This window comes from Electrophorus electricus, chromosome 21, assembly GCF_041902795.1.
Source record: "Electrophorus electricus isolate QZ-2024a chromosome 21, ASM4190279v1, whole genome shotgun sequence".
Taxonomy (NCBI): domain Eukaryota; kingdom Metazoa; phylum Chordata; class Actinopteri; order Gymnotiformes; family Gymnotidae; genus Electrophorus; species Electrophorus electricus.
In genome coordinates, this window is record NC_137517.1 from 3913176 (window position 1) to 3934704 (window position 21529).

Consider the following 21529-nt stretch of genomic DNA (forward strand, 5'->3'; position numbering starts at 1 on the left):
CTTCCTTTTTTGAATCCGGCAAAGAGTGAGAATCCGCCTTCACCAGAATCCGAAGAATAAGCCGAGTTGCCAGACTGGTCTTATCCTTGCTGTCCATGTTAGAGGTCTGCAGACCTCTGCAGATGGTTGGACTTACTAATGCAGTGCTCTTGGTATTCTGATTACAAACAAAAGATTCTTTTTAGACGGAGGTTGAGGCCTGGGCTAATGTAGTGTATAGGTCTTCAGAGTTCACCTTCTGAATTGCCCTGACAACAGAGAGCGCTAATGTTCCTGTAAAGGGCAGACCCCTTACCAGAGCTGGAAAAGCAACGATCAGTTCTGCATACACAGCATCAGTCAGGGAGCTCTGAAGTCCTTCCCATCCATTGTAATATCATTGCACTGTTCCAGAATCAGAGGATGGTGTAAAGGTGCAGTCACTGAGTAGTACACTCGTGAGATGACCAGGTGGTTCTGGACGTCGTCATGCCATCCAGTTCAGACTAAACATATCAACTGATTATGTCGAATTTTGTTGAATGTCAGAATTAGTGCAAAATGTAACCTTTTTACACTTACACAAGTAGCAAGTGAAAGGAACCAGCAAATCTGGATCACTTACATGTGTGACATCATCTGTGATGTACTGTATCTAACACATACACACCACAAGTATTACACACATGTAAATCACCTTGCAAAAGTAGGTTATCCCTTAACTAAAAGCCCTCCTTTTATCAGATTCATCTGGATTACAGATTGCAAATCAGAATGCTCTTAAAATTAATTTTCAAAATCAAAATTCATTATTTGTCTGCAGATCTAAAAACTGAAAACACTGCATGCATATTTAACACCTTCAGACTAAATACATGATAGAACTAACACTACTTTTTTGTATGTGCATACTTGCATATTTAACACATTCAGACTAAATACATGATAGAACTAACACTACTTTTTTGTATGTGCATACTTTATACATCTTGTATGTACAGAGGTCTTTGTGTTTATTGGTGCATTCACAATTACAACAAGCAGGTAAGTGTATTAGTACTTTTTTATTCATGTATTTTTATTTCCTTAAGGGAGCTAGGGTGCTGTTGTGAGGTTCAGATGCTTGGAAATACTTGGTAAAGCACACTAAGATTAAAACCATTTTATTCACACAAATACTATACTCATATTCATACTGACATTAACATGTCATTTAAATGCTATTACATTTAAAAAAAAAGCGTTTGCCATTTGTCAGAGAATTCCACAATATTAATGAATGAGTAAGTGAGGTAACAATGAGGTGACATGAGCCATGTTGGGCAGTGGGGGGGGCGGGGGGGTTCTCTCCCACGGAGACCCACTGGCAAGACCCACACAGACGGTTCTGAGGCTGTTACTCTTTGTGCCAAGCCTGCTCTCAGGTAAGATACAGTGAGGCTTAGCTTTTTTGTTTGAGTCACTAGACACTTGTTTGGAACTAATCTGCAGCTCATTAACTATCAGGATTTTTATAAATGCTTTTTCTGCACCCTAACTGTGAAGTGGCATGAAATGTAAATTTAAATAAAACCGAGTAAACTTCAGCTCTTTAGTCACTTTCAATGAATCACAGACTTTTCCAAATCAAATATTCAGGTGGTATCTACAAGTAACTCTTTAAGTATTATTATATTTATTAGTAAATATAATTCATTCAAAAATGCACTCCCTAGCCCAAACCAAATGCAACATTAAAACTATAAAATAACATATGCAAAAATAATATGTCATTTTAAAATAATGTAAGTGCATAAGAGTTGGTGTACATTTGCTTCAGACAGACATGCTCCAGTTTTGTTTTGTTTTGGTTTTTCGCTTAATTTGACTCCTGTGTGCATGTGTACTAGGCCAATGGTGGCAATCATGGCAGTGAAGAGAAACCAGCGAATGATGTCATACCACACTGGCACTCCTGACCATGACCTGGGAAATACATAGGAAGAAAGTCTGACTCTTTTTGAAGGATTTGAAGGATTACAATTTTTTAAACTGGACTGGTTTTCTTTGTAATATCTTTAAAAAATGGTATAATCATGAGAAATAGATTTGATATTCTATGCAACACTGTTAGTGATAATTAGAGGCATGCATGGGTATCCAAACCCAAACAATATATTGTATAATGTAATTTAATGTACTTTCAAACCTGAGAAAAGGGTTTTCATTCAAGGTTTGATTGACATGGAGTGCCAAGTTTCCATCGCCATTGGTCAGAGTGAGAAGAGCTGGATGTGATACAACCACAGAGGACATGCTGGATGTCAGGGGTGGCTGTGTAGTTCTCCAGCAGTCATAGCTTTCAAAACCTGAAAAAGGGAATATCTGTTCGGCAACATTAAGATTAACATATCTCTCTCTCTCTCTCTCTCTCTCTCTCTCTCTCTCTCTCTCTCTCTCTCTCTCTCTCTCTCTCTCTCTCTCTCTCTCTCTATCTCTCTCTCTCTCTCTCTCTCTCTCTCTCTCTCTCTCTCTCTCTCTCTCTCTCTCTCTCTGTCTGTCTGTGTGTGTGTGTCAGATTGCTAGGAACAGCCACCACTGCGGACTGAATTTACTCCACACTTGTCACACATCTGGTAAAGGCGCACTGTGGGAGTGTCCGACTGACCTTCAGACGTGAGTGCATACACACAGCCATCCTGTCCCGGCTGCAGGACGCTGAGAGAGACAGGTCTGCTGCGCTCTTCGCTCACTGCGTTGCGGGCGGTGCAGATGAGCCACCCGTCCAGGGGGAGAGATGAGCAGCGCAGGGGCAGCTCGGGGCCATTCTGGAGCAGGGCGTTTGCAGAATGGGCCTCTCTGTACCAGCCGTACTGCACGTTGGTACCCTGTGAGCTCCTGCAGTGCAGGGTGACTGGCTGCCCCCAGCATGTTAGCACAGGGGAGACTTCAGGCCACACCTCTGGAATACTCACACCTTCTGGAATTACAACCATTTTACCCTATTTGTAATGAAAGTTAGGCAATTGTTTTAATTGCCCTCAAGTGATTTTTAACTGACATGATAAATACTGTGATTCCACAATCATCTGGATATAAGATTATATATAAGCTTGTAGAAAAAAAATTGTGGAAATATCAATTTAGTGATATTGTAACGTGAAATACTGTAACAAGGCAAGATGCTTATGAGGTGACGAGCAACATTTATTTCGCATGCGCCATCACTGCGGCACGTGTTTCGTGATGCAACTAAAGCGTGGGGTGGGTGTGATGATGATACTTTTGCTTATCTGCGAAGATGTAGTTACAGATGAAACAGCTGTCCATGAAAGCGGCAACTGAGTGAACAAGTACGTCTCAGTTCGTAAATCCGTTTTGGACTGATTCCACTGTCTTAGGTAAGTTAATTTACAAACATAATTTTTCACCCAAATCAGTCTTTACTTTGGACCATTCAGCACAATACCTTTAAGGGACGATCACTGTTCTCACATTTGTGGTTTAATAATAATATTCATTCAGTTACTTGATGACAACCAGGCCTATGATTTTATTACATACTCTGAATTTTGCAACAAATTTAATGTCAGCTTAAATTCGGATTTTACGAAGATATGTGATTCTATCCACGAGGGTCTTCTCTCTATATTAAAGGTAATCATGTTTCAAAAGATTTCTCTTTAAAGAATTATGTGACTTCTGGGGTTGATGTAGTAGGTAAGGAATATAACAATAATTGCATAAGAGTGCTATTAGTCTCATAAATCCATTCATTTAGTAACCCTTCAGTGGTAAACTCAACACAGGCAAAATAGCTGGTCGATTTTGACTCTCTCTTACAAATGTCTTCTTAATAACAAAATGAAAGCTGCTTCATAAATATTGCACAGACGCTACCATGTTATTGATGCTTTGAGTAAATTTCTCAACTGCACTCGAAGGGGCTTACTGCCGTAGTAACCATGATGCTAAACTTGGAAACTTCTATGGTATTTCGAAAGTCAGTTGTAAAGCAAACTTAGCAGAGCAATTAGGGGTTGTTGTTTTGTTTAGCACATAGGCTATGACAAACAGAAGCTGCCCTCCAACAACCAAACGCTAAAAGACAGCTTTTTGCGGCTTAATTTCTAGTGATCTCCGAGTTGGAGAAATGACTGATATAGTAACATATCACATCAGGAAAAGAAACGTATTTCTGAATGGATATAAAAATTCAATTTTAAAATGTTTCATACATTGCTTTTATCCTTATGTAATGTTGTACTTGCACAATTGAGTCTATTAAGGATATTACTTTTTTCTCATTATTTGATTGTTATATATTGTGTTGGTTTCTGTTTTTGCATATCCAAAGTTCATTCTAATAAACAAAATCATCATTTTCATTTGAATGTTCAATTGTCTATTTGCATTATGTCAGGGCAACAACAACTGTGACTGAGTACAACTTGAGCAATTGAGGGTTAAGGGTCTTGCTCAGGGGCCCAACAGTGGCAACTTGGCAGTGGTGGAGTTTGAAATGGCAACCTTCTGATTACTAGCCACCTTAGTCACCTTAGCCACTGAGCCACTACAGCATGAGTTTCAAAAAATCGAGATTTAATCTTTGGGCTAACATGACTGAAATGGAAAGTCACTCTAGAATCGAACATCTGCCAATTGTAATAAAAATATATCAAGAAAGCCTCCTATTTGGAAAGTGGTGATCAAATGTTTAGGCAAATATTTTGAGGAGACATTACTAACTATATCAATGCAATATACGCAATCATTTCTGACTGGTGTTTTTCCTAATGTACACAACATGCTATATATCGTACAAAACATCTAATAAAAATACTTTTTTCAATCTTTAAGGTGTTTGTTAAGAATGTAATAATGGGTATATTTCAACACATACACATGTCATTATTCCACAGCGGCATCTATAGGCTACCAATTCAAAAATCAATACCAAAATAATATATTTTTAATAAAGGGCAAGTGATGTCTCAGTATTTTGTGTGTGTATATAAATGATCAAATGCTAGTTACATGTAAAGTTATATTTATAATATAATATTTCTAAAAATCTTTGTACATAGATTTAGTACATGTAATTGCAGTAATATATATATATATATATATATATATATATATATATATATATATATATATATATATATATATATATATATATATATATATATATATATATATCAGAGGTATCCGGCTATCAGCTATCAGCTGCTCTATGGTCAAAAGCAGGTTACTGGTGAAATATGGTTGATACTGTACCCAGCAGAACTAAACCTTATCAGAATTCCAGACACACACACATAATTGACTAGCAGTGCTGAATTACAATTACGGTAGCAGTAGATTAAGTGTACCTAAAAAGGTGTTCACACAGTGCATATATTTAAAGAAAACCTTACCTTCTCTTACAGAAACCTGGATCTTAACCATGATATCAGTATAGATTTTGTCAATGCCAACCCAATAGATTCCAGTGTCTTCCACCTGGAGGGCAGACACCAGAACATGCAGACCTCCGTACACCGCGTCAATGATTTGAGCTCGTCTCCTTAAGGTGGCCTTGGTGAATCCGTCCGTATCCATCAGAATCTCACAGGTGCTTTTGGACTTCCCCAGACACCAGTACTTCTTACTGAAGCGGTACTGATTTGCACTGAATTTGCAGATGACATGAAACTTTCCTCCAACGATGGCATTGATAATGGTTTTGTCACACAAAAGTAGGGCACTCGCTATAACAAAACAACAAGAACACAATTTGTATGTGATTAATCAGTTGAAGATTTAAAAAAAAAGACAAATATAATACTATAACATCAAAAGTTTGGAAAAAGGGTTCAGAGAACCGTAGCTAGCCGCTATTTCCTGTACATCTTGTCATTCTTTATTCTTGTTGGATGACAAGAATCTTTAGTCAACAAATAATGTTATAATGTTTATGACCTCACTTACCTTTGGCTGAACAACTGGATAATAAGACGCTTACCTTGAGATAAAAGCATGAGGTTTTGGAGCCACATTTGAGTGTGTCTTTTGCGTGCCTGTTGTATTCTGAGACAGGATGTAAAATGGAGGTGGACTGTGGGTTTTCAAAAAGCCTTGGTGAATTTCACATGAATTAAGTCACATGAATTATGGTAGCAGCTCCACTTTGACATGCAATCATATGTTCATACTAAAGACATTTTCTATGAAGATCTTTTTCAGATGAAAATGTCACTTTAGTGATTTCATCAACTACTCGACTGGGATCGTTTATTGTGATTTTATATTTAGCACTATATCTCTTTATAGTTCACTATATATCTTTATATCTCACTATATATCTTTATATCTCAGTATGTCTCTTTATAACTGTAGCTATAACTTTTCATGTTTATCATACCAGACAACTGGCAATAAATATAGTTACAACTAACATCCTTTGTAACCGCAAAAACACCATTCATGTTGTAATTATAACAGTTATTACGTTTTAAATAGCAATAACAATGATTTTATGCTTTTTTCCCCCATCAAGCTTTGAGTGGAACAAAGATGTGTTAGTAGACTATAGCCACTAGATGGAACCAAAGAAGATTTTTTTTTTTTTTTTAGCAACGGATATAGCCAATGTCTGCATATCGGTTGGTGCTATCAGTCAAATGTTTTCATTCTGCTAGTCAAATCTCACCACAGACAAACTGAGCAAACACTCCCGAATTCTCAGCCAAGATAACTGAAGTGATAAGCGCTGGTGGAGCGCAGTGGCTTCCTAGTAAAGTCCAGCTGACATCTGCTGGAGAGGATCCCACGGGCATGAGCACACTGGTTGACCCCCCCCCCCCCCCCCCCACGCCTGTTGCTCAACAGGCTCTGCAGCTTTACTGCCTGCTGAGTGGAGTGGCAGTGAAGTGTGCAGTACATGTTGGCTCGCATACACAAAAACAAAGGTACATCCACAGAAGGTTTCCTGTGTGGGGGGCGGCTTTAGGACCCAGTAACAGACAGGGTGTCTGTCAAATAATAGAGGTAGTGAGAAAGAACAAGAGAGAGGGGGGTGGGGAGGCAACAGAGTGTGTGTGTGTGTGTGTGTGTGTGTGTGTGTGTGTGTGTGTGTGTGAGAGAGAGAGAGAGAGAGAGAGAGAGAGAGAGAGAGAGAGAGAAAGAGCGAGAGAGAGAGAGAAAGAGAGCGAGAGAGAGAAAGAGAGCGAGAGAGAGAGAGAGAGAGAGAGATCAAAGAAAAAAGTAGCAAAAGCACAAAGAGAAGAGTGACTGAAAGGGCGAGTGATAGAGAGAGCGATGAGGACCACTGTGTTATTTTTGACGTGACCACAGAACGAACCTGTTGATTGTGACTGCCGCTGCTTCCGTGACGACAGCATATGCAGACCTTCTGCCTTCAGTTCCTCAGCCGCCAGGCGACTTCTCGACTGAGAGAAGACACGAGCAGCGCAGGGGAGACACCGGGGGTGACAGCGTGTCAGAAGGAAGACGGGCTGAAGAAAAAGGCAGAGAAGGGTCAGAAGAAAGGGACTGAGAGAGGGTGAGGAAGAGAGAGAGAGAGAGAGAGAGAGAGAGAGAGAGAGAGAGGCAGTACACCACCACCCCCCACCCCCCAACCTAACCTGAGTGCCCCTGCTGCTCTGGGACATGACGGAGGGGACCGCGGGGACGCTGACCACGTCATGGATCGCCGGGCTCAGTATCTGAGGAGTTTCCTGGCCCAGTGTGCCAGCAAGGAGGCTGAAGAGGCTAACGGTGACAGCGGTTTCACTGGCGAGTTTGCAGTGAGTTTGAACATCTGGCCTGATGCACTTTAAAGATAAATCACATAGAATAGGATAGCAATCAAATACAATAAATACAATATTCTTAAAACAAGCTTTCTTAGATTGTGTGTGTGTGTGTGTGTGTGTGTGTGTGTGTGTGTGTGTGTGTGTGTGTGTTTGGTCAGAGAAGTACACAGTTGTAGTGTCAGCCTTACAGAGCTGGACAAAAATAAAATATAGCAGTGTACAATGTCGCTGGCCATCAACGCGCTAGTGGCTCATAATTTAGACTTCCTCTTCTCATCGGTACTTCTCAGTGTGGTGACTGTCATGAAAAGAGAACTTGTCTGCCTTCTCCTTTTTGGGTCCACTCAAACAATCTGTACACGATAAGCTGACAGTTTCTGTTTCAATGATAAGTTGATAATCACATTTATAAATGTATGTCACTATGTATTTTCTGTTTATTTGAATAACAATAATTGTTAAAATCACATTTGATTTTTGGAGCTAATTGTTTTGGTACTACTCAGCCATATGCAAATCTACACAAATAAGATCTAAAACGTCTATCTAAAAAGCACGATAGAATGACTTTTTTTAACAACAGTAAAAGATCTAGAGTCATCCTTGACCAAACTTTAGTTTTCCATTATCAAATGGATTATCAGTACCATTTGTTTAAGCCCAGTCAGAATGTGCAGAGGAGGGTACATTTCTCAGTATTGAACCTGCCAGCAGGTTTATATGGTGGGAAATTAAACTAAATTAAAAAGTAGGGCTTGTAATCAAGGGCTTGTAATCTTCTTTGAGTTAGTCTCTCAATTACCAAATCATTTCCAAGCAACAAATCTCACAAAAACAAAGAATTCAAATCTTTTTCAAAGATGTAGAAAGAAACATTTGGCAATTGTTGCATGTTAAGCTATTATTCACACATATACTATAATCATGTACCTTTAGTAATCTGAACCATATAAAGTATCACTTTGTAACATGAAATACTGAACATGTCCTCTCTCTCTCTCTCTCTCTCTCTCTCTCTCTCTCTCTCTCTCTCTCTCTCTCTCTCTCTCTCTCACACACACACACACACACACACACACACACACACACACACACACTCACACACAAAAGCTGAACAAGACACAAAATTTAAATAAATGATTCCATCTGTCATGCATCCTGACTGCAGTTGTGGGTGTTGGTTATCAGTGCTACTGATATTACTCGGGGGAGGACTGACATCTCTGTGACCATCAGCCCCACCCTCGTGTCACAGATGCCGCTGACATGAAGTTACTCTCTGCTTGCTGAAACCACACCCCCTGATATGGGCCATAGCACACAGGCCGGAAATGGCGGACTGCGTGGCAAGAAGCATGTAGCGTCCTGCTGCAGAAAGGCAGGGTGCACGGGGTGCAGCAGGCCGCTGCTGTGGCCCAGCTGGGGCTTCTAGCCACCCCTCCACCTCAACCCCAGCCTCCAACCCTTCTCCCACCGACACCACCGCCCTGGGCAACCAGCCCGGGAGTGGCTCACTCACTCTCTGACAGTTCCCATTCTTAACGTTGCCCTCGGCCAAGTATTTAACCTGGAATTAAGAGACACTGCAATCTCCCCAGACCAGTTTTCATGGAAGCTCTCGGCACTGAGCGGTGACGGCATTCCATGCCTGCTTCACTCGTGCTACAAAGAAACATGGAAGTATTTCCAACACAGTCTGTGACCTCTGAGAATGTAGGAATCCTTACTTAAACCATAAGCCTCTATAAACAAAGTTTGGATAAGTAAATGTCACACACAGTAATAGCCTAGGCTGCTAGTGAGGTTGGAGGGACCATTAGTGTTGCATGCAAAAGCTCAGCATTACAGAAGAAGCTGTGGTCGGAAAGTTACCTATTACAGTGGTCTCCATCTTGTGGGACAGGGGAATTCAAATGTTCTCATGCAAGCATAAACATAGACACACACACACACACACACACACACACACATACACACACACAAAATTTGGTTTCCTTTAACATGGTGAGTCTGATACTTTTCGTTCTGACAAGCCTCAACCAGTAGCTACCAGTGATGTGGGTTGTATCACAGGCATTAAAGAAATCTTTGAAAATTGCATATTTCTTTTACATTTTAATACTTGCTAGGTGGTTAACTCACAATTCACAACTGCTGCCATACCCCTACCCATTTCATGGGTTTGTGGTTGCATGCAGCTGACTGACTGATATATAATATGTGTACGCATGTATATTGGCTTTGCTCATTCAGAAGCTGAAGAGGCTGTCCACCAAATACCGCTCAGAGAAGACCTTTTCCAGCAGGGCAGCTGAGAAGCAGGAGAACGTGAAGAAGAACCGATACAAGGACATCGTCCCATGTGGGTAAAACATCCACCACTGCCCCTAGATGACCCAGGCTGACACTCTTCACTTCAGCTTTGTTAGGGTCCTGATCTGGCCTCATCTGTTGTCTCCATTAAGGAGGTTCCAATGACAGTTGTGTTTCCCCCACAGTTGACCACAGCAGAGTGACGCTTTCTCTAAAGACGTCCAAAAATGACACAGACTACATCAATGCCAATTTCATCAAGGTACGGGCACACCACGCTGCATAAGCTTACCCTGCCGGGAGGAGAGATGCCCAGTACAAATCATCTGTGAAATGGGGTCCTGCAAGTTATGTTTCAGACCAGTATAGCCAGTGTTTTACTGAGCCACGCACAAGCAATTTGTACACGTGCACACACTCAGGGGTTCTTTTAATCATCAGTGTCTCAGGAATGCAGTGTTTCAGCAATGGGCAAATCAAATGTGCTAACACGATTTCCTTGAGAACGGAAAGCTCCACTCCTGCACGAGTTATGCATCTTTTACCTCCATACTGCAGGGCGTTATGGGTCCAAAGGCTTACATTGCCACCCAGGGCCCTCTGCCACACACTATCCTGGATTTCTGGAGGATGCTTTGGGAATATAATGTACAGGTGAGCACAGAACCGTTACGTGAAGAATGTTGACACCTTTTACTCATGAATAACTGACCACGTTAAAAAGCAACTAACAAAAAAGGGGAAGTGAGACACTAATGATGTTATCCGATGTCAAATCAGTAGGATGTATACAAGTTTTCAGAAGTGTACCATGGGTACAAGCAGTGAGAAAGTAAAACGGAACTGCTGTCATGAAAAGCTAATCCACAATGTCCCCTCCCCTCTCTGCTTAGGTCATTGTGATGGCTTGCAGGGAGTTTGAGATGGCCAAGGTAAGCTTAAAATACACTTCACAGTACCGTATGGTATATGAATACTAGATTTAGTATCCCTACATTCAAACTCTTCATTTGTTGAACTACAAGAAATGAGTTTCAGCCATTTTATATCTGACATCCTATTTTATTCCACATAGCAGACTGGCAGAACATGCATAAGGTTAAAGCAAAACATACGCACGTTCATCAGTTGTCTGAATGTGAGGGTTTTCTTTCAGAAAAAATGTGAGCGCTACTGGCCTTTGGAGAACCCTTTCGTCTGTCATCCATTTTTAATATTCTGTGTAAGTGTCATTTCTGCTCACACCCAACTTCCTGTCCTGGTGTAGTTTCCTGTCCTGGCGATGCATGCAGAGTAACACACCAACAAAAGAGAGCTGGGTTTAGCTCCCATCAAAACTCAGCCAGACTATGCACAATTTCAGGGATCCTGTTTCAGTTGTTTCAGTCCCTCACTGTCTTCAAATCCTGACTGAAAACTCTCATTGAAAAGCACTTTAATTACAACTAATCAGGCACTCGTAAGACACTTGACCTGTCCTGTTTAGTAATTACTTTCGAATTGTGCTGTATCCTGTAATTGCACTAACTAAGGGTAATTTAAGTAGCCAATTAAAGCACTTTTGTGAGTCAGTTTAGATAAGACTGTCTGCTAAATGCCATAAATGTAAATGTCATGGAAATGGAAATTCTTGCCCATGGCAATTGTACTGAAGATTTCGGCAGTGAGATTCTTAAAGTGTCAGTTCTACTAAGATGTAGCTCCTAAGACTGGGTCATTTTAAAGCTCCTCAGAAGAATACTGTATCAAGTTTCATGTGTTGACAGACCACAATCAGAAACCCCTGCCCCATTTTAAAATTATTGCGCACGCTGAGCATTTGTCAGCTCGTCTTCAAAACTGAAGAACAAGGAGCTTCTGCACATTAATTACAGAAACTCACATCACTGAGAAACATGCCAAGCTCGGAGAAGCTGGGCACATGCCTCCCCGCTGGTGAGAACAAGCTACTCACCTTTGGATATGCTTTTGATGATTATATTTTTCTCAGGACTCGGAGGAGAACAAGGGAGAGTATGTTGTGCGGACTCTGAGGGTGACTTTTAATAAAGTGAGTAGGCAAATGTATTCAGTTAAACTGTGATTCAGGAAAATGCACCATTACCTTAGTGGCAGTACAGCGCAGTCCACGGCAACAGTCCACCTGGTCATGTGAGCGCCGGTGTGTCTAGCAGTGCTGCATTCAGCACTGTGTGAACGTGATGCTTGTGAAACCACATTCCCCTGCCAGTCCTCCCGGATACTGAAGCAGATGCAGTACATGAACTGGCCGGACCACGGTGTGCCGGATTCCATCCCCCCGATCCTGCAGCTCGTGGAGGAGATGCGCCAGTATCAGGAGCACGAGGATGTGCCCATATGCATCCACTGCAGGTAAGTGAGTGCATGCCCAAAGAAGTGCAGAGCGCTACAGACCATTTGCATATTACGCAGGATGCTGTTTCTTTCTCTCTCTCTCTCTCTCTCTCTCTCTCTCTCTCTCTCTCCCTCTCTCTCTCCCTCTCTCCCTCTCTGCCCTTTTATGGCTCGCTCTTGAACAATTCATTGTAGGTAGACAGGAAGTGTGTGTAGGTGGTTGACCCACAGCGTACAAGCACGCAAACAAAACAGCCCTGTCAACAAAGACCAGTACTCACCACAGAAATGAGATGTTTCCACACATAGGAAGAGTCTTAAGTGAGGTGACGTCGAGAAATCCAGAGAACATTTGTTGCAAAGCTCGTGTCTCGTAATGCCTATGTGTAATACCGCACGGTCAGGCCAAGGTAATTAGGCAAAAATGTTCCAGTGGTTAGACAGGTGAAAAAAAGACATTGGCCTGAGGACATGCAGGGCAATTTGTGCCATTGTCTGATACGTCTGATTAAGAGAACCGAGAAATCCCAGATAAGTCTCCTAGTATCATTTGCTTAATTTCTAGCATTAGCTCCTCCCATGTGGTTATCCTGACAAGGTCTGATGGAATCTGCAAGGCATTCTAATGACAAGCCTGTCATGATTGGTCCGGGTAGGCCACCCTACAGGGCCGACTTTCAGAGCTCGCGTACCCTTACTTCAAGCACTTCGGCTGGGTGCCTTTTCCCATCACTGCATGCTATTTAGGAGTGAGACTTCAGAATGTCACAGCTTGGGTTACTCTTCAGGCAGCTGGAGCTACACCATAACAAATGCTGTCAGCATCTTGCGTGTTACCCAATGGCAAAGATACAGAGGGCTTAGAGAGTCTGATTTGTTCTAAACACATTTTTTCTCTGGTGCTACGGAATAGAAAGCTACATGACGAGAGAAATGGGGCCTCATTGGTATTACAGACTATTAACGGTGGCTTGCGTCCAAGTAGTCACTCCCTGTGGGTGGGCGGGGCTCGCTTCGTGTCTGCTGGCAAAATATTTTCAAGCAATAACTGAGTACACATCGTCTCGGCCACTGAATTCTGCTGATTCAAGGGCAAGTGGCAGTGTTGGTCATGGCATGCAGATTAAAATAGGATAATGCTCTGGAGCTGTTTACCGGTGCCATGTGCTACACTGCTGAGAGGTTTCTGAATGTCTTGACTGTGTGAGTCTCTCCTGGTTTCTCCCAGTGCCGGCTGCGGAAGGACAGGGGCACTCTGTGCCATTGACTACACCTGGAACCTGCTGAAAAGAGATGTAAGAAACAGACTTGGAAGAAAGAGATGCATGGTGATTCTGTCAGTATTTCGCCGTCCTCTCATCAGACTATAAGACGGCCAAGGAGTGTGTGGTCTGATTGCTCCTATTAACTTTAATGACGTTAACGTCAAATAGACACTGTCTAAACATGGCGTCCTGAGCTGTGAATGATATGGATCATGATCTGTTCATGTTTAGATGATATCAGAGAACTTCAGCATTTTTGCTCTGGTCCAGGATATGAGAACACAGAGGCCTTCTGTAGTTCAAACGAAGGTACCTTCACACTACGTTCTTTGCATCTCTAAAGGTCGTACCACCGTGAAACCTCATTCCTAAAGGTCGCTATACAGAGCATGGTGGGAGTCCCCCACTTGCAACTCTTTGTTTTTTAGTGATTGCACATACAATACACAAGCACTATTGTTACCCAACAGTACACACAGCCATACCCACTCTAACTGGTTACACACTTACTGATTTCAAACTACTTGTTATCAATCATTTGAGACTCCATGGCAATGACTTAACCACCTAGTAACAACCATCAGGGATACCGTTGCAACCACCAATAAAGTTCCTGGGAATCACTTTTCTAGTTTTTCTTTGTAATCCTATAGGAGCAGTATGAACTGGTGTACAGGAGCATTCAATTCCTTTTTCAACGGTATCTACAGGTGATGGAGACAAACTCAAATAAAGAGCAGGTGAGATCACAAATGGACTATTCTGTGGTCAGAAAATATGTTTACAGATCATTATTATTTAAGCCTTAAAGGAAACGTCTACGTTCTTTATAGTTCTTGTCAGATATTGACCTTAGGAACACTGTTGGTGCCTCAGTATTTGCTGCATGTTGCTTCAATGTTTCACTGATTTACATTTACAAGGATTCATTCAGCAAAGTCATCTAACCCTCATCAGGTGCCAGCCCCATCCTCCTTCATCCCCACGGCCAGTGACAGTGAGGTGTCAGATCTCAGCGACATGGAGCTGGAGGTAGAGTCTTCGTTGAAGCCCAGACTGCAGCTGCCAGCCAAGCCCAGGTACCGTGCCATACCGTGCACACCTGGCGGCAGCAGCTGCCATGCTGAGAATGCAGTGATGTCATTGTCTTGGTCCTGTCATCCTCATAGATGTTCCAAAATGAACACTCCTATGGAAATATCCAGTCACGTTACGCCAGATGTCACCTACCAGCTGCAAAATCATCTGCCACAACCCAGTCCACTGGGCCTCACCACCAGAAGAGCATCAGCAGACTTACTCAGTGTAGTGAATGACTGGGTAACATCTACAGCTAACATCTCCCTTAAGTCCACTGCCACACAAGCACCACTGCAGCAAAATGATCTTGGATGCCAAACAACCCAGCTTATCATGAGTCTACAATCCCACCAATCCGATGCTCAGGGTTCCCGTAATTCCATCATGGCACCACCAGAAAGGGAGGAAAGGATGGGCTTAGGACATTCAGACCAGTCAAACATGAACAACGCAACTCCTGCTATAGCTGCAAACTGGCCACCACACAGACTTGACCTCAGCCGATCCCAGAGCTCTCTGGACCAAGCAGGGACGAGCGCTGCTGCTCTGGAGTCAGATGTTAGGGTCCATGCCAATACTCACCTCCAGGCTCCTGTGCTGGACTCCCTCTGCCTCACTGTGGAGGACCCATACTTTGGTACAGACTCTATGGTGTCCACTGCCAGCCTCTGCACCTCCGAGGAAGAAATCACAGTCCTGAGTGAGTGGACAGAAAATCCCTGCTTCAAATGCTCCCCCCTGACTCTCAATGAACAGACTCTTGCACTGCCAACAACGGAGAAAAATACAGGTCAGGATACAGCCATTCAGGTTATTTTTCTTTATGCACATCATAAAGATTTTACATAAAGTAGCGTGTAAAGATACAGTAAATAGTTAACGGCTGTTGTGATTGCACTTTTGTGATGAAAACACGACCAAAGATTCAGAGGCAAGTTCATATTCAACCAGTAATAAACAAGAAGCGTAATACCTGTACTAACGCTGTCCTTGTGTTTGTGTGGCCAGGTGAGATTACATTTCTGTTGGATGAGGAGAGTCCTCCTCCCCTTCCCAAGAGGACGCCAGAGTCTTTTGTTCTGGCTGATGAAGGTTAGTTATAGCACTGAGACACAGAATGTCCTTCATGGAATGACAGTGGTATATTCAGTTGTTGGGCAAGGCCGGCAGGCGATGGGGGTGGGGGTTTTTTTTCTTCTCTTGAGGGCAGTGATAATGATCACTGTAGTCAACCGAAGGTAGTTACTCACTTTGATGCCACTGTAATGAATTCTATCTTCAGAAGCAAAAGTTATAGCTAAAGCATGTTCCTTCTTTTTCAAAAACAGAAGGGGCAGATTTTAGTTGAGCAATGTCTTATATCCAGCTTATAGCTTAAAATCAAGGCTTTAAGTTCCCAACTAGACTTTCAGACCAAACCAGGTTTTGTCAAGGTTACAATTAAACTGAATAGACAGAGAACGGTCCAAATGGAGAGCAACGCACTATTCATTGCATTGTTTAATTCCCCAGAAAAATGTATGGTGCTCTTTTTCTGGTCTTTATTTATTTTTCAGTTTCTTTCTTTCTTTTGTTGGTTAATTCATGTAATAGAACTAAGACAATGGAATTAAGTTTCAGCTCCATTTCCTGTCACATTAAAAAAAAAAAACAAATCTCTGTCCATGCACAGCACTGAATGCAAGAAGAAGAAAAAGGGTTGACATCTGAGACTTAAAGTCTACCCTGTCTTTCAGGTATGAGTTTGAACCTGGTCATCCCCACCAAAACCACTTACGAGACAACTGGTGCTGGTAAGTGACAAAGAAAGTTACAGATGCCACAACTAAATTTCAAAGGCTACTAGCCACCTTTGTGGATCTGGTCAAAGGAGTAAGAATGCTGTTCCCCGGCAGGAAGTCCCCCTTCTCCAGCCCCGCCTCTGCCAGAGAGAACACCAGAGTCCTTTGAAATGGCAGATAAAGGTGTGTCAGGACCAGCTCATGTAGTGTACCTAACGGTTCAGAAAAGGGTACTGTTTACGAAGCAGAAGGAACCTCACATGTATCTAACAAGGTGCTCGTCCCTCAAACAGATTTAGTATTGAATGCCGTACAAGAGAAGCCAGAGCAAACTGTTCTCAGAGTGGGGAAGTCCTCTGAATGGTCTGGGAATTCCAATTTAGCTGTGTCGGATGTTAAGAGATCCTGGTCCAGGACTAAGGTGAGCAGACAGGAGCGATTACGTAACACACTCACTCTAGCCATGTGATTGCAAAGGTAGGTACTTTGAGGAACATTTTCAGAGGTTACTTGGTAACTCCTGAAGTGTAAAGAATCGCTGAAAAAGGCTGCTCTTTCACTGTAGAAGTAACATACATGTTCCCTCATTCTTGCAGAGTTTAAGAGCCAGATTGTCACTTAATGGTACGTCTGTCCAGCTCACCTCACATAAATACAGATAGAAGACATAAGAGTCCTGACATTATAACCCTACAGTGGCTACATAAGCTTACAGAAAGCCTAACCCAAGCTGTCTGTGGTCTCCATTTCTCCCTCCCAGTTCCTGCTCACTTCAACCCCCTCGCTCTTGTACACATACCCACACAAGGTAAAAATCACAAACTTCTTCAGATGTGCTAAGCTTATTCTACCTGTCGAGGTGGACTGCTGGAAGCAACTAACAGCATTTCCTCACTGAGAAAATGAACTCCACCCATCAATCCCTGCTCAGTGAATTAACAGAGAAAATGAACTTCACCCATCAATCTCTGCTCAGTGATTTACACCTCACTGAGCAAATTATTTCCACATAACAGTCCCTGTTCAGTGATGTGGGAACACTGTAAATAACAGAAACAAAAGTTTGTGTCTCTGTAAATACCAGCAACCTTTAAACTCTCTGGGCTTTCTTTATACCACATAATGCAAAAAAAAAAAAAAAAAAAAAAAAAAGAAGTTCTAAATCTTTTTTTGTCATTACTTCTCACACATGACTCCAGACGCTTCACCTGCTGCTTCCCCTCTGCTCCCTGAACGGACTCCTGCATCTTTTGTGCTGGCTGGTACAGTTTATTTTTACCTGTCATCTGAATCAACATTCCATTATCTAATCTTCCAAGCACAGGTTTGCGTGCACATAGCTGTAATATTCATTTCATATGTTACTTGAGTCAAAGGCCAATCTCTTCTCAAACACCGCTCCCCCCCAAGCTTTGGGGAATCCAGTCCCACCCACTCACAAAAATCTTTTTATCTTGGTCACAGAAGAAGGTACAGTGAGGTCACATCAATATCTAACAAAAGAACACTTTTATTTCTGTGTATCCAACATTGTCAACAGTGTACCCTTTCCTAACATCCAAAGACATAGAGATTAGAAGCAGGGTTAACCGGATGAGAACGTCTTGCGAGCCTGTGGATCTAACACAGTTCAAATAGTTGTTGTTCTGGTTCCTTCTTATGACAGCACTTTAGATATGTCCAGAGTTCCTCTGTGAAGTTTGTTCCTCCTTATGACAGAGCAGAACAACAGTGCCCCCTGTCAGCCACCTGAGGCACTGGCGCAAAGGCAATGGTTAGGCACCTCTTCTGAGTGGGCAGGAAACATACAGCCCCGAACTTCCCTAGACATGAAGACCAGAAGTAAGGTAATTCATATCTCTTATCTGGCGAATCTCGGTTATCACTAAACAAGCGCACTCAGCTAAGACACAGAAACCACAGCTAAAATAAAACCCAATAACATCCAACATCCTTTGAGAAGCACAGAGAGGATTCTTTTAATGTCACTTAAGAAAGTAAACTACAGAGTAAATGACTTTCAAGTCAAAAAGCAAACAATGAAAGACCAGTTAAAGATCTCTGGGCTGGATCACAAAAAGTAACTAATAAGTGACTGTTAGGTGGTCAAGTGAACTTCACTTTGAAGCGTCTTGCACAGTTAAGTTGAACTTTAATATTACAGTCCTTTTAAGAGACTACGCCCTGAGCTGTAAGTGCTGGAAGTACAGGGCTAATGGAAGATAACATGTCATGAGGAGGGACTGCCAAAAATAAGTTTGGTGTAAACTTGCTGTCTGATTCAGTAAATGACTCATATTCTTGCTGTATGATGTGTGTTTTGTTGTTTTCCAACAGAGTGTTAAAGTGAAAAGTTCAAAACAAGGTAGGCACAACATTTCCACTGACTTGTAAGTTCCATTTATGATCATATTCTTCTTCACCGGAGCCTACCAAAGAGTAGGTGCCCAGGGGCTGTAGTGTACGTCCGGTGCTTAAGCACTTTCCTCTAGTGATCAGCACCTTAGATCACTAATGCTGTCCTTTAAACTTTCATTTATAACTTTTATTTTAAAGAAGAGAAGGATTTTGCATCATTTGCCCATGGTGTTGCATTAAATCATTATTACTGATTTAATACAATCCTGATGATTGTGATGAGAGTTGTTTACTTTTAAACTCTTTCTTGTACATTCTCACAGTGAGACCATTTACGTCTCAGACTCTCATACATAATACCAGTATTATATATTATATACTTTTATACTATATATTATACTATACTATATATACACATTATATAATTATTTTATAATATATTTTAACATTTACTTCAATATTAAAGCTTTTCTGTCTCTTCAGATGTGTGTATTTTTGTGCCACCTTAGTTGTTGTGTTAACTCTTGCAGAACCCTTCACCGTGACTCCTCTGACATCTCCAGCCACTGTCACCATGGTTACGGAGACAGGTAACACTTGGCAAGCCCCATAATCACAGTTATCCCTTAACAACACAACATCGCCGACATAGCTCCTGCAGAAAGCGAACCAGCCCTAACCCAGAATTCCATTCGTACCGTGCAGGGTCATGGTCGACAGCTGATGCCAGTCGCCCGGTCTCTGCCAGGGCAGCGGTGGATGTGTCCGAGAGGACAGAAGAGAGGATCCCACCGACCAGCAAGGCCAGGCACAAGGTGCTGCTCTTACACTTTACGTCTGGTGTGCACGCGTCTGTGATATCATCACGGTCTTGCAAGCTGATGTCATCCGTCTCTTTTTAAAAATGTTTTTGCAGAGTTTGAGGTTTTTGAAGGGAAGACAGAAAGGTGAGTATAAGGACAATGCTTAAGCTACCTGACTCCTTATTTGCTAGGAAAATCGAACAATATTTTCATGTTGACTTGTATATTTAGAGTAATAATAAATGTTCATTTGCATTTCTTCTGAAAACAAAAACCTTGTGAAAAATCATTTGCAGCAAAGTCAGCCCCAGCTGCCCCTGCTCCTCCGGCATCCTACGGTGCAACTGCTGGCTTCAAATTTGGTAACATCTTTCTTTTCACCCCTGCCACAATCACGACTATCGATGCTGTGCTTGCAATACCATTGCAATGTGTGCATGCAGCCATGTGGTGGTGCTATAGTGAGTTGGGCTCACAAAGCACTATTGTTCGCCATCCGGCGACATATCCGAACTCACTACTACCTGATGCCGTGATTTTTACGTCCCCCAGGATTTGGCAAGCGTTTCGGGAAACCCAAGGGTCCCAGGACTCATCCAGGAACGTGGGTGTGAATCCAAACCTTGCTGAGGCACGGGCAGGGCACTGTGCACAGCTGTTTCCGCGAGCCTTCCTGAGCTGGAGGCACCCCAGCGGTGGCAAGACTTGAGTCGTGCTGCAGTCATCAGCAGGTTATGCTGCCACCATCGGTGAAAACCCGAGGCCTTTAGCGTAATCCCGTTATCGTACCTAGTCTCATATCTCATTAGGATCAAAGGGCTGTCAGAATGGGTGTGGGGTTTTTTTTGTTGCTGTTGTTTAATGATTATATATATATTATATAGGATAAAGCAGGATCATAAAGTTTAACTAATGAGAAATCTGAACAAGTATTTTTGTGTGTGAAATATTTTTGATAGGACATGCACGGTGGAATAGTCTTTGTTTGTGGGGCAAGACTGTAGACGTTTTGCCTATAATTTGTGTCAGGGCTATTCCCCTGGCCAAAGAGCTCCACAGCCATTGATTACTTGATTCAAGTGTATGTGAACTGAAATGGAACAAAAACCCAGACTGGATGAGGGATCCCTAAAAGAGGAACCCCTGACTTCTACTGATGAATCAATCTTTTTGTGAAAGTGAATTTGTTAAGCAGTTACAGTTTAATGTTGTAATATTGAGTGACATCACTTTGGTTGTACCCTCATCTGCACATGACCAAATCACCAGAACGAACATCTCAGAACAAAAAGTTTGTGATTGCTGAAAAGCACAGTAGTCAGTTTAGCACTTGGGACCAGGTCCGCAATGGTAGCTCTGGTCCTGGGTAGATGTGTGCAATAATTTTCAAAACGTAATTTTTTCAAAAAGCAGTAATATGATCTGACTGATGATATATAGCCTTAAAAAACGGAGCCGTTTAACGGCCCGAGAATTTTCATTTTTTTTTACTAAAAGTCTGGTGTAAGAACAGGAGGGCACCCTCTCCCCTCCAACCAAAGACCAACACAGCAAACCGTTTTCTTCTTTCATTTTCTTTGGTTCTGGTGGTCTGTAGTATGAAACATGCTCTTCACAGCGTACTGCAAGATCTGTTTGTGCACCCTCAACATTTTCAGACTGGCACCCGTTTCAGGAATCAAAGCTTTGGTACACTCATAAAATGATTTATTTAAAAAAATACAGAAAAGGTCTATGCATTCCATTGTATGTTTTTATACACATGATTAAGAATATCCACATAACAGTTCTATTAAATGTGACTTATTTACAAAAAT

General features: G+C 42.1%; 2 protein-coding genes across 8 annotated transcripts; one reads left to right on the forward strand and one right to left on the reverse strand.

Moving 5' to 3' along the window:
* Nucleotides 1-1030: 1030 nt before the first annotated feature.
* On the reverse strand, nt 1031-7441 carry LOC113576438 (uncharacterized). Its single transcript, XM_035521326.2, has 6 exons — nt 7304-7441; nt 5966-6030; nt 5379-5711; nt 2627-2938; nt 2168-2327; nt 1031-1944 (listed from the first exon to the last, which is right to left on the reverse strand). The coding sequence occupies exons 2-6, from the start codon at nt 5997-5999 to the stop codon at nt 1749-1751; spliced, it is 1035 nt and encodes a 344-aa protein (XP_035377219.1). The 5' UTR covers nt 6000-6030; nt 7304-7441; the 3' UTR covers nt 1031-1748.
* On the forward strand, nt 7441-21443 carry ptpn22 (protein tyrosine phosphatase non-receptor type 22). Of its 7 annotated transcripts, XM_081703973.1 has the most exons (28): nt 7441-7748; nt 8868-9470; nt 10011-10119; nt 10256-10332; nt 10629-10724; nt 10964-11002; nt 11227-11292; nt 12061-12120; nt 12301-12443; nt 13654-13753; nt 13922-13999; nt 14344-14430; nt 14648-14769; nt 14860-15560; nt 15779-15862; nt 16507-16563; nt 16666-16734; nt 16845-16972; nt 17148-17175; nt 17312-17359; nt 17751-17813; nt 18271-18398; nt 18889-18916; nt 19440-19499; nt 19615-19724; nt 19826-19856; nt 20009-20074; nt 20265-21443. In XM_081703973.1, exons 2-28 carry the CDS (start codon nt 9402-9404, stop codon nt 20324-20326), a joined length of 2709 nt encoding a protein of 902 aa, XP_081560099.1. In that variant the 5' UTR covers nt 7441-7748; nt 8868-9401; the 3' UTR covers nt 20327-21443. The 7 variants fall into 7 exon arrangements, 6 of the variants coding, with proteins under 6 accessions (XP_081560099.1, XP_081560098.1, XP_035377207.1 ...); XM_081703972.1 differs by lacking the exon at nt 8868-9470; XM_035521314.2 differs by lacking the exon at nt 8868-9470 and having other exon boundaries at nt 13654-13720.
* Nucleotides 21444-21529: the final 86 nt, after the last annotated feature.

Bases quoted from the DNA above. Each gene is read 5' to 3' on its own strand.
- LOC113576438 (XM_035521326.2), bottom strand. From the start codon at position 5,999: ATGTGGCTCCAAAACCTCATGCTTTTATCTCAAG. The intron at 2,328-2,626 runs GTCAGTCGGACA...TCCCTTTTTCAG, and splicing joins GTATGCACTCACGTCTGAAG to GTTTTGAAAGCTATGACTGC. The intron at 1,945-2,167 runs GTTTGAAAGTAC...TGTATTTCCCAG, and splicing joins AATGAAAACCCTTTTCTCAG to GTCATGGTCAGGAGTGCCAG.
- ptpn22 (XM_081703972.1), top strand. From the start codon at position 7,647: ATGGATCGCCGGGCTCAGTATCTGAGGAGTTTCCTGGCCCAGTGTGCC. The intron at 10,120-10,255 runs GTGGGTAAAACA...TTTCCCCCACAG, and splicing joins ATACAAGGACATCGTCCCAT to TTGACCACAGCAGAGTGACG. The intron at 14,770-14,859 runs GTACCGTGCCAT...TCATCCTCATAG, and splicing joins CAGCTGCCAGCCAAGCCCAG to ATGTTCCAAAATGAACACTC.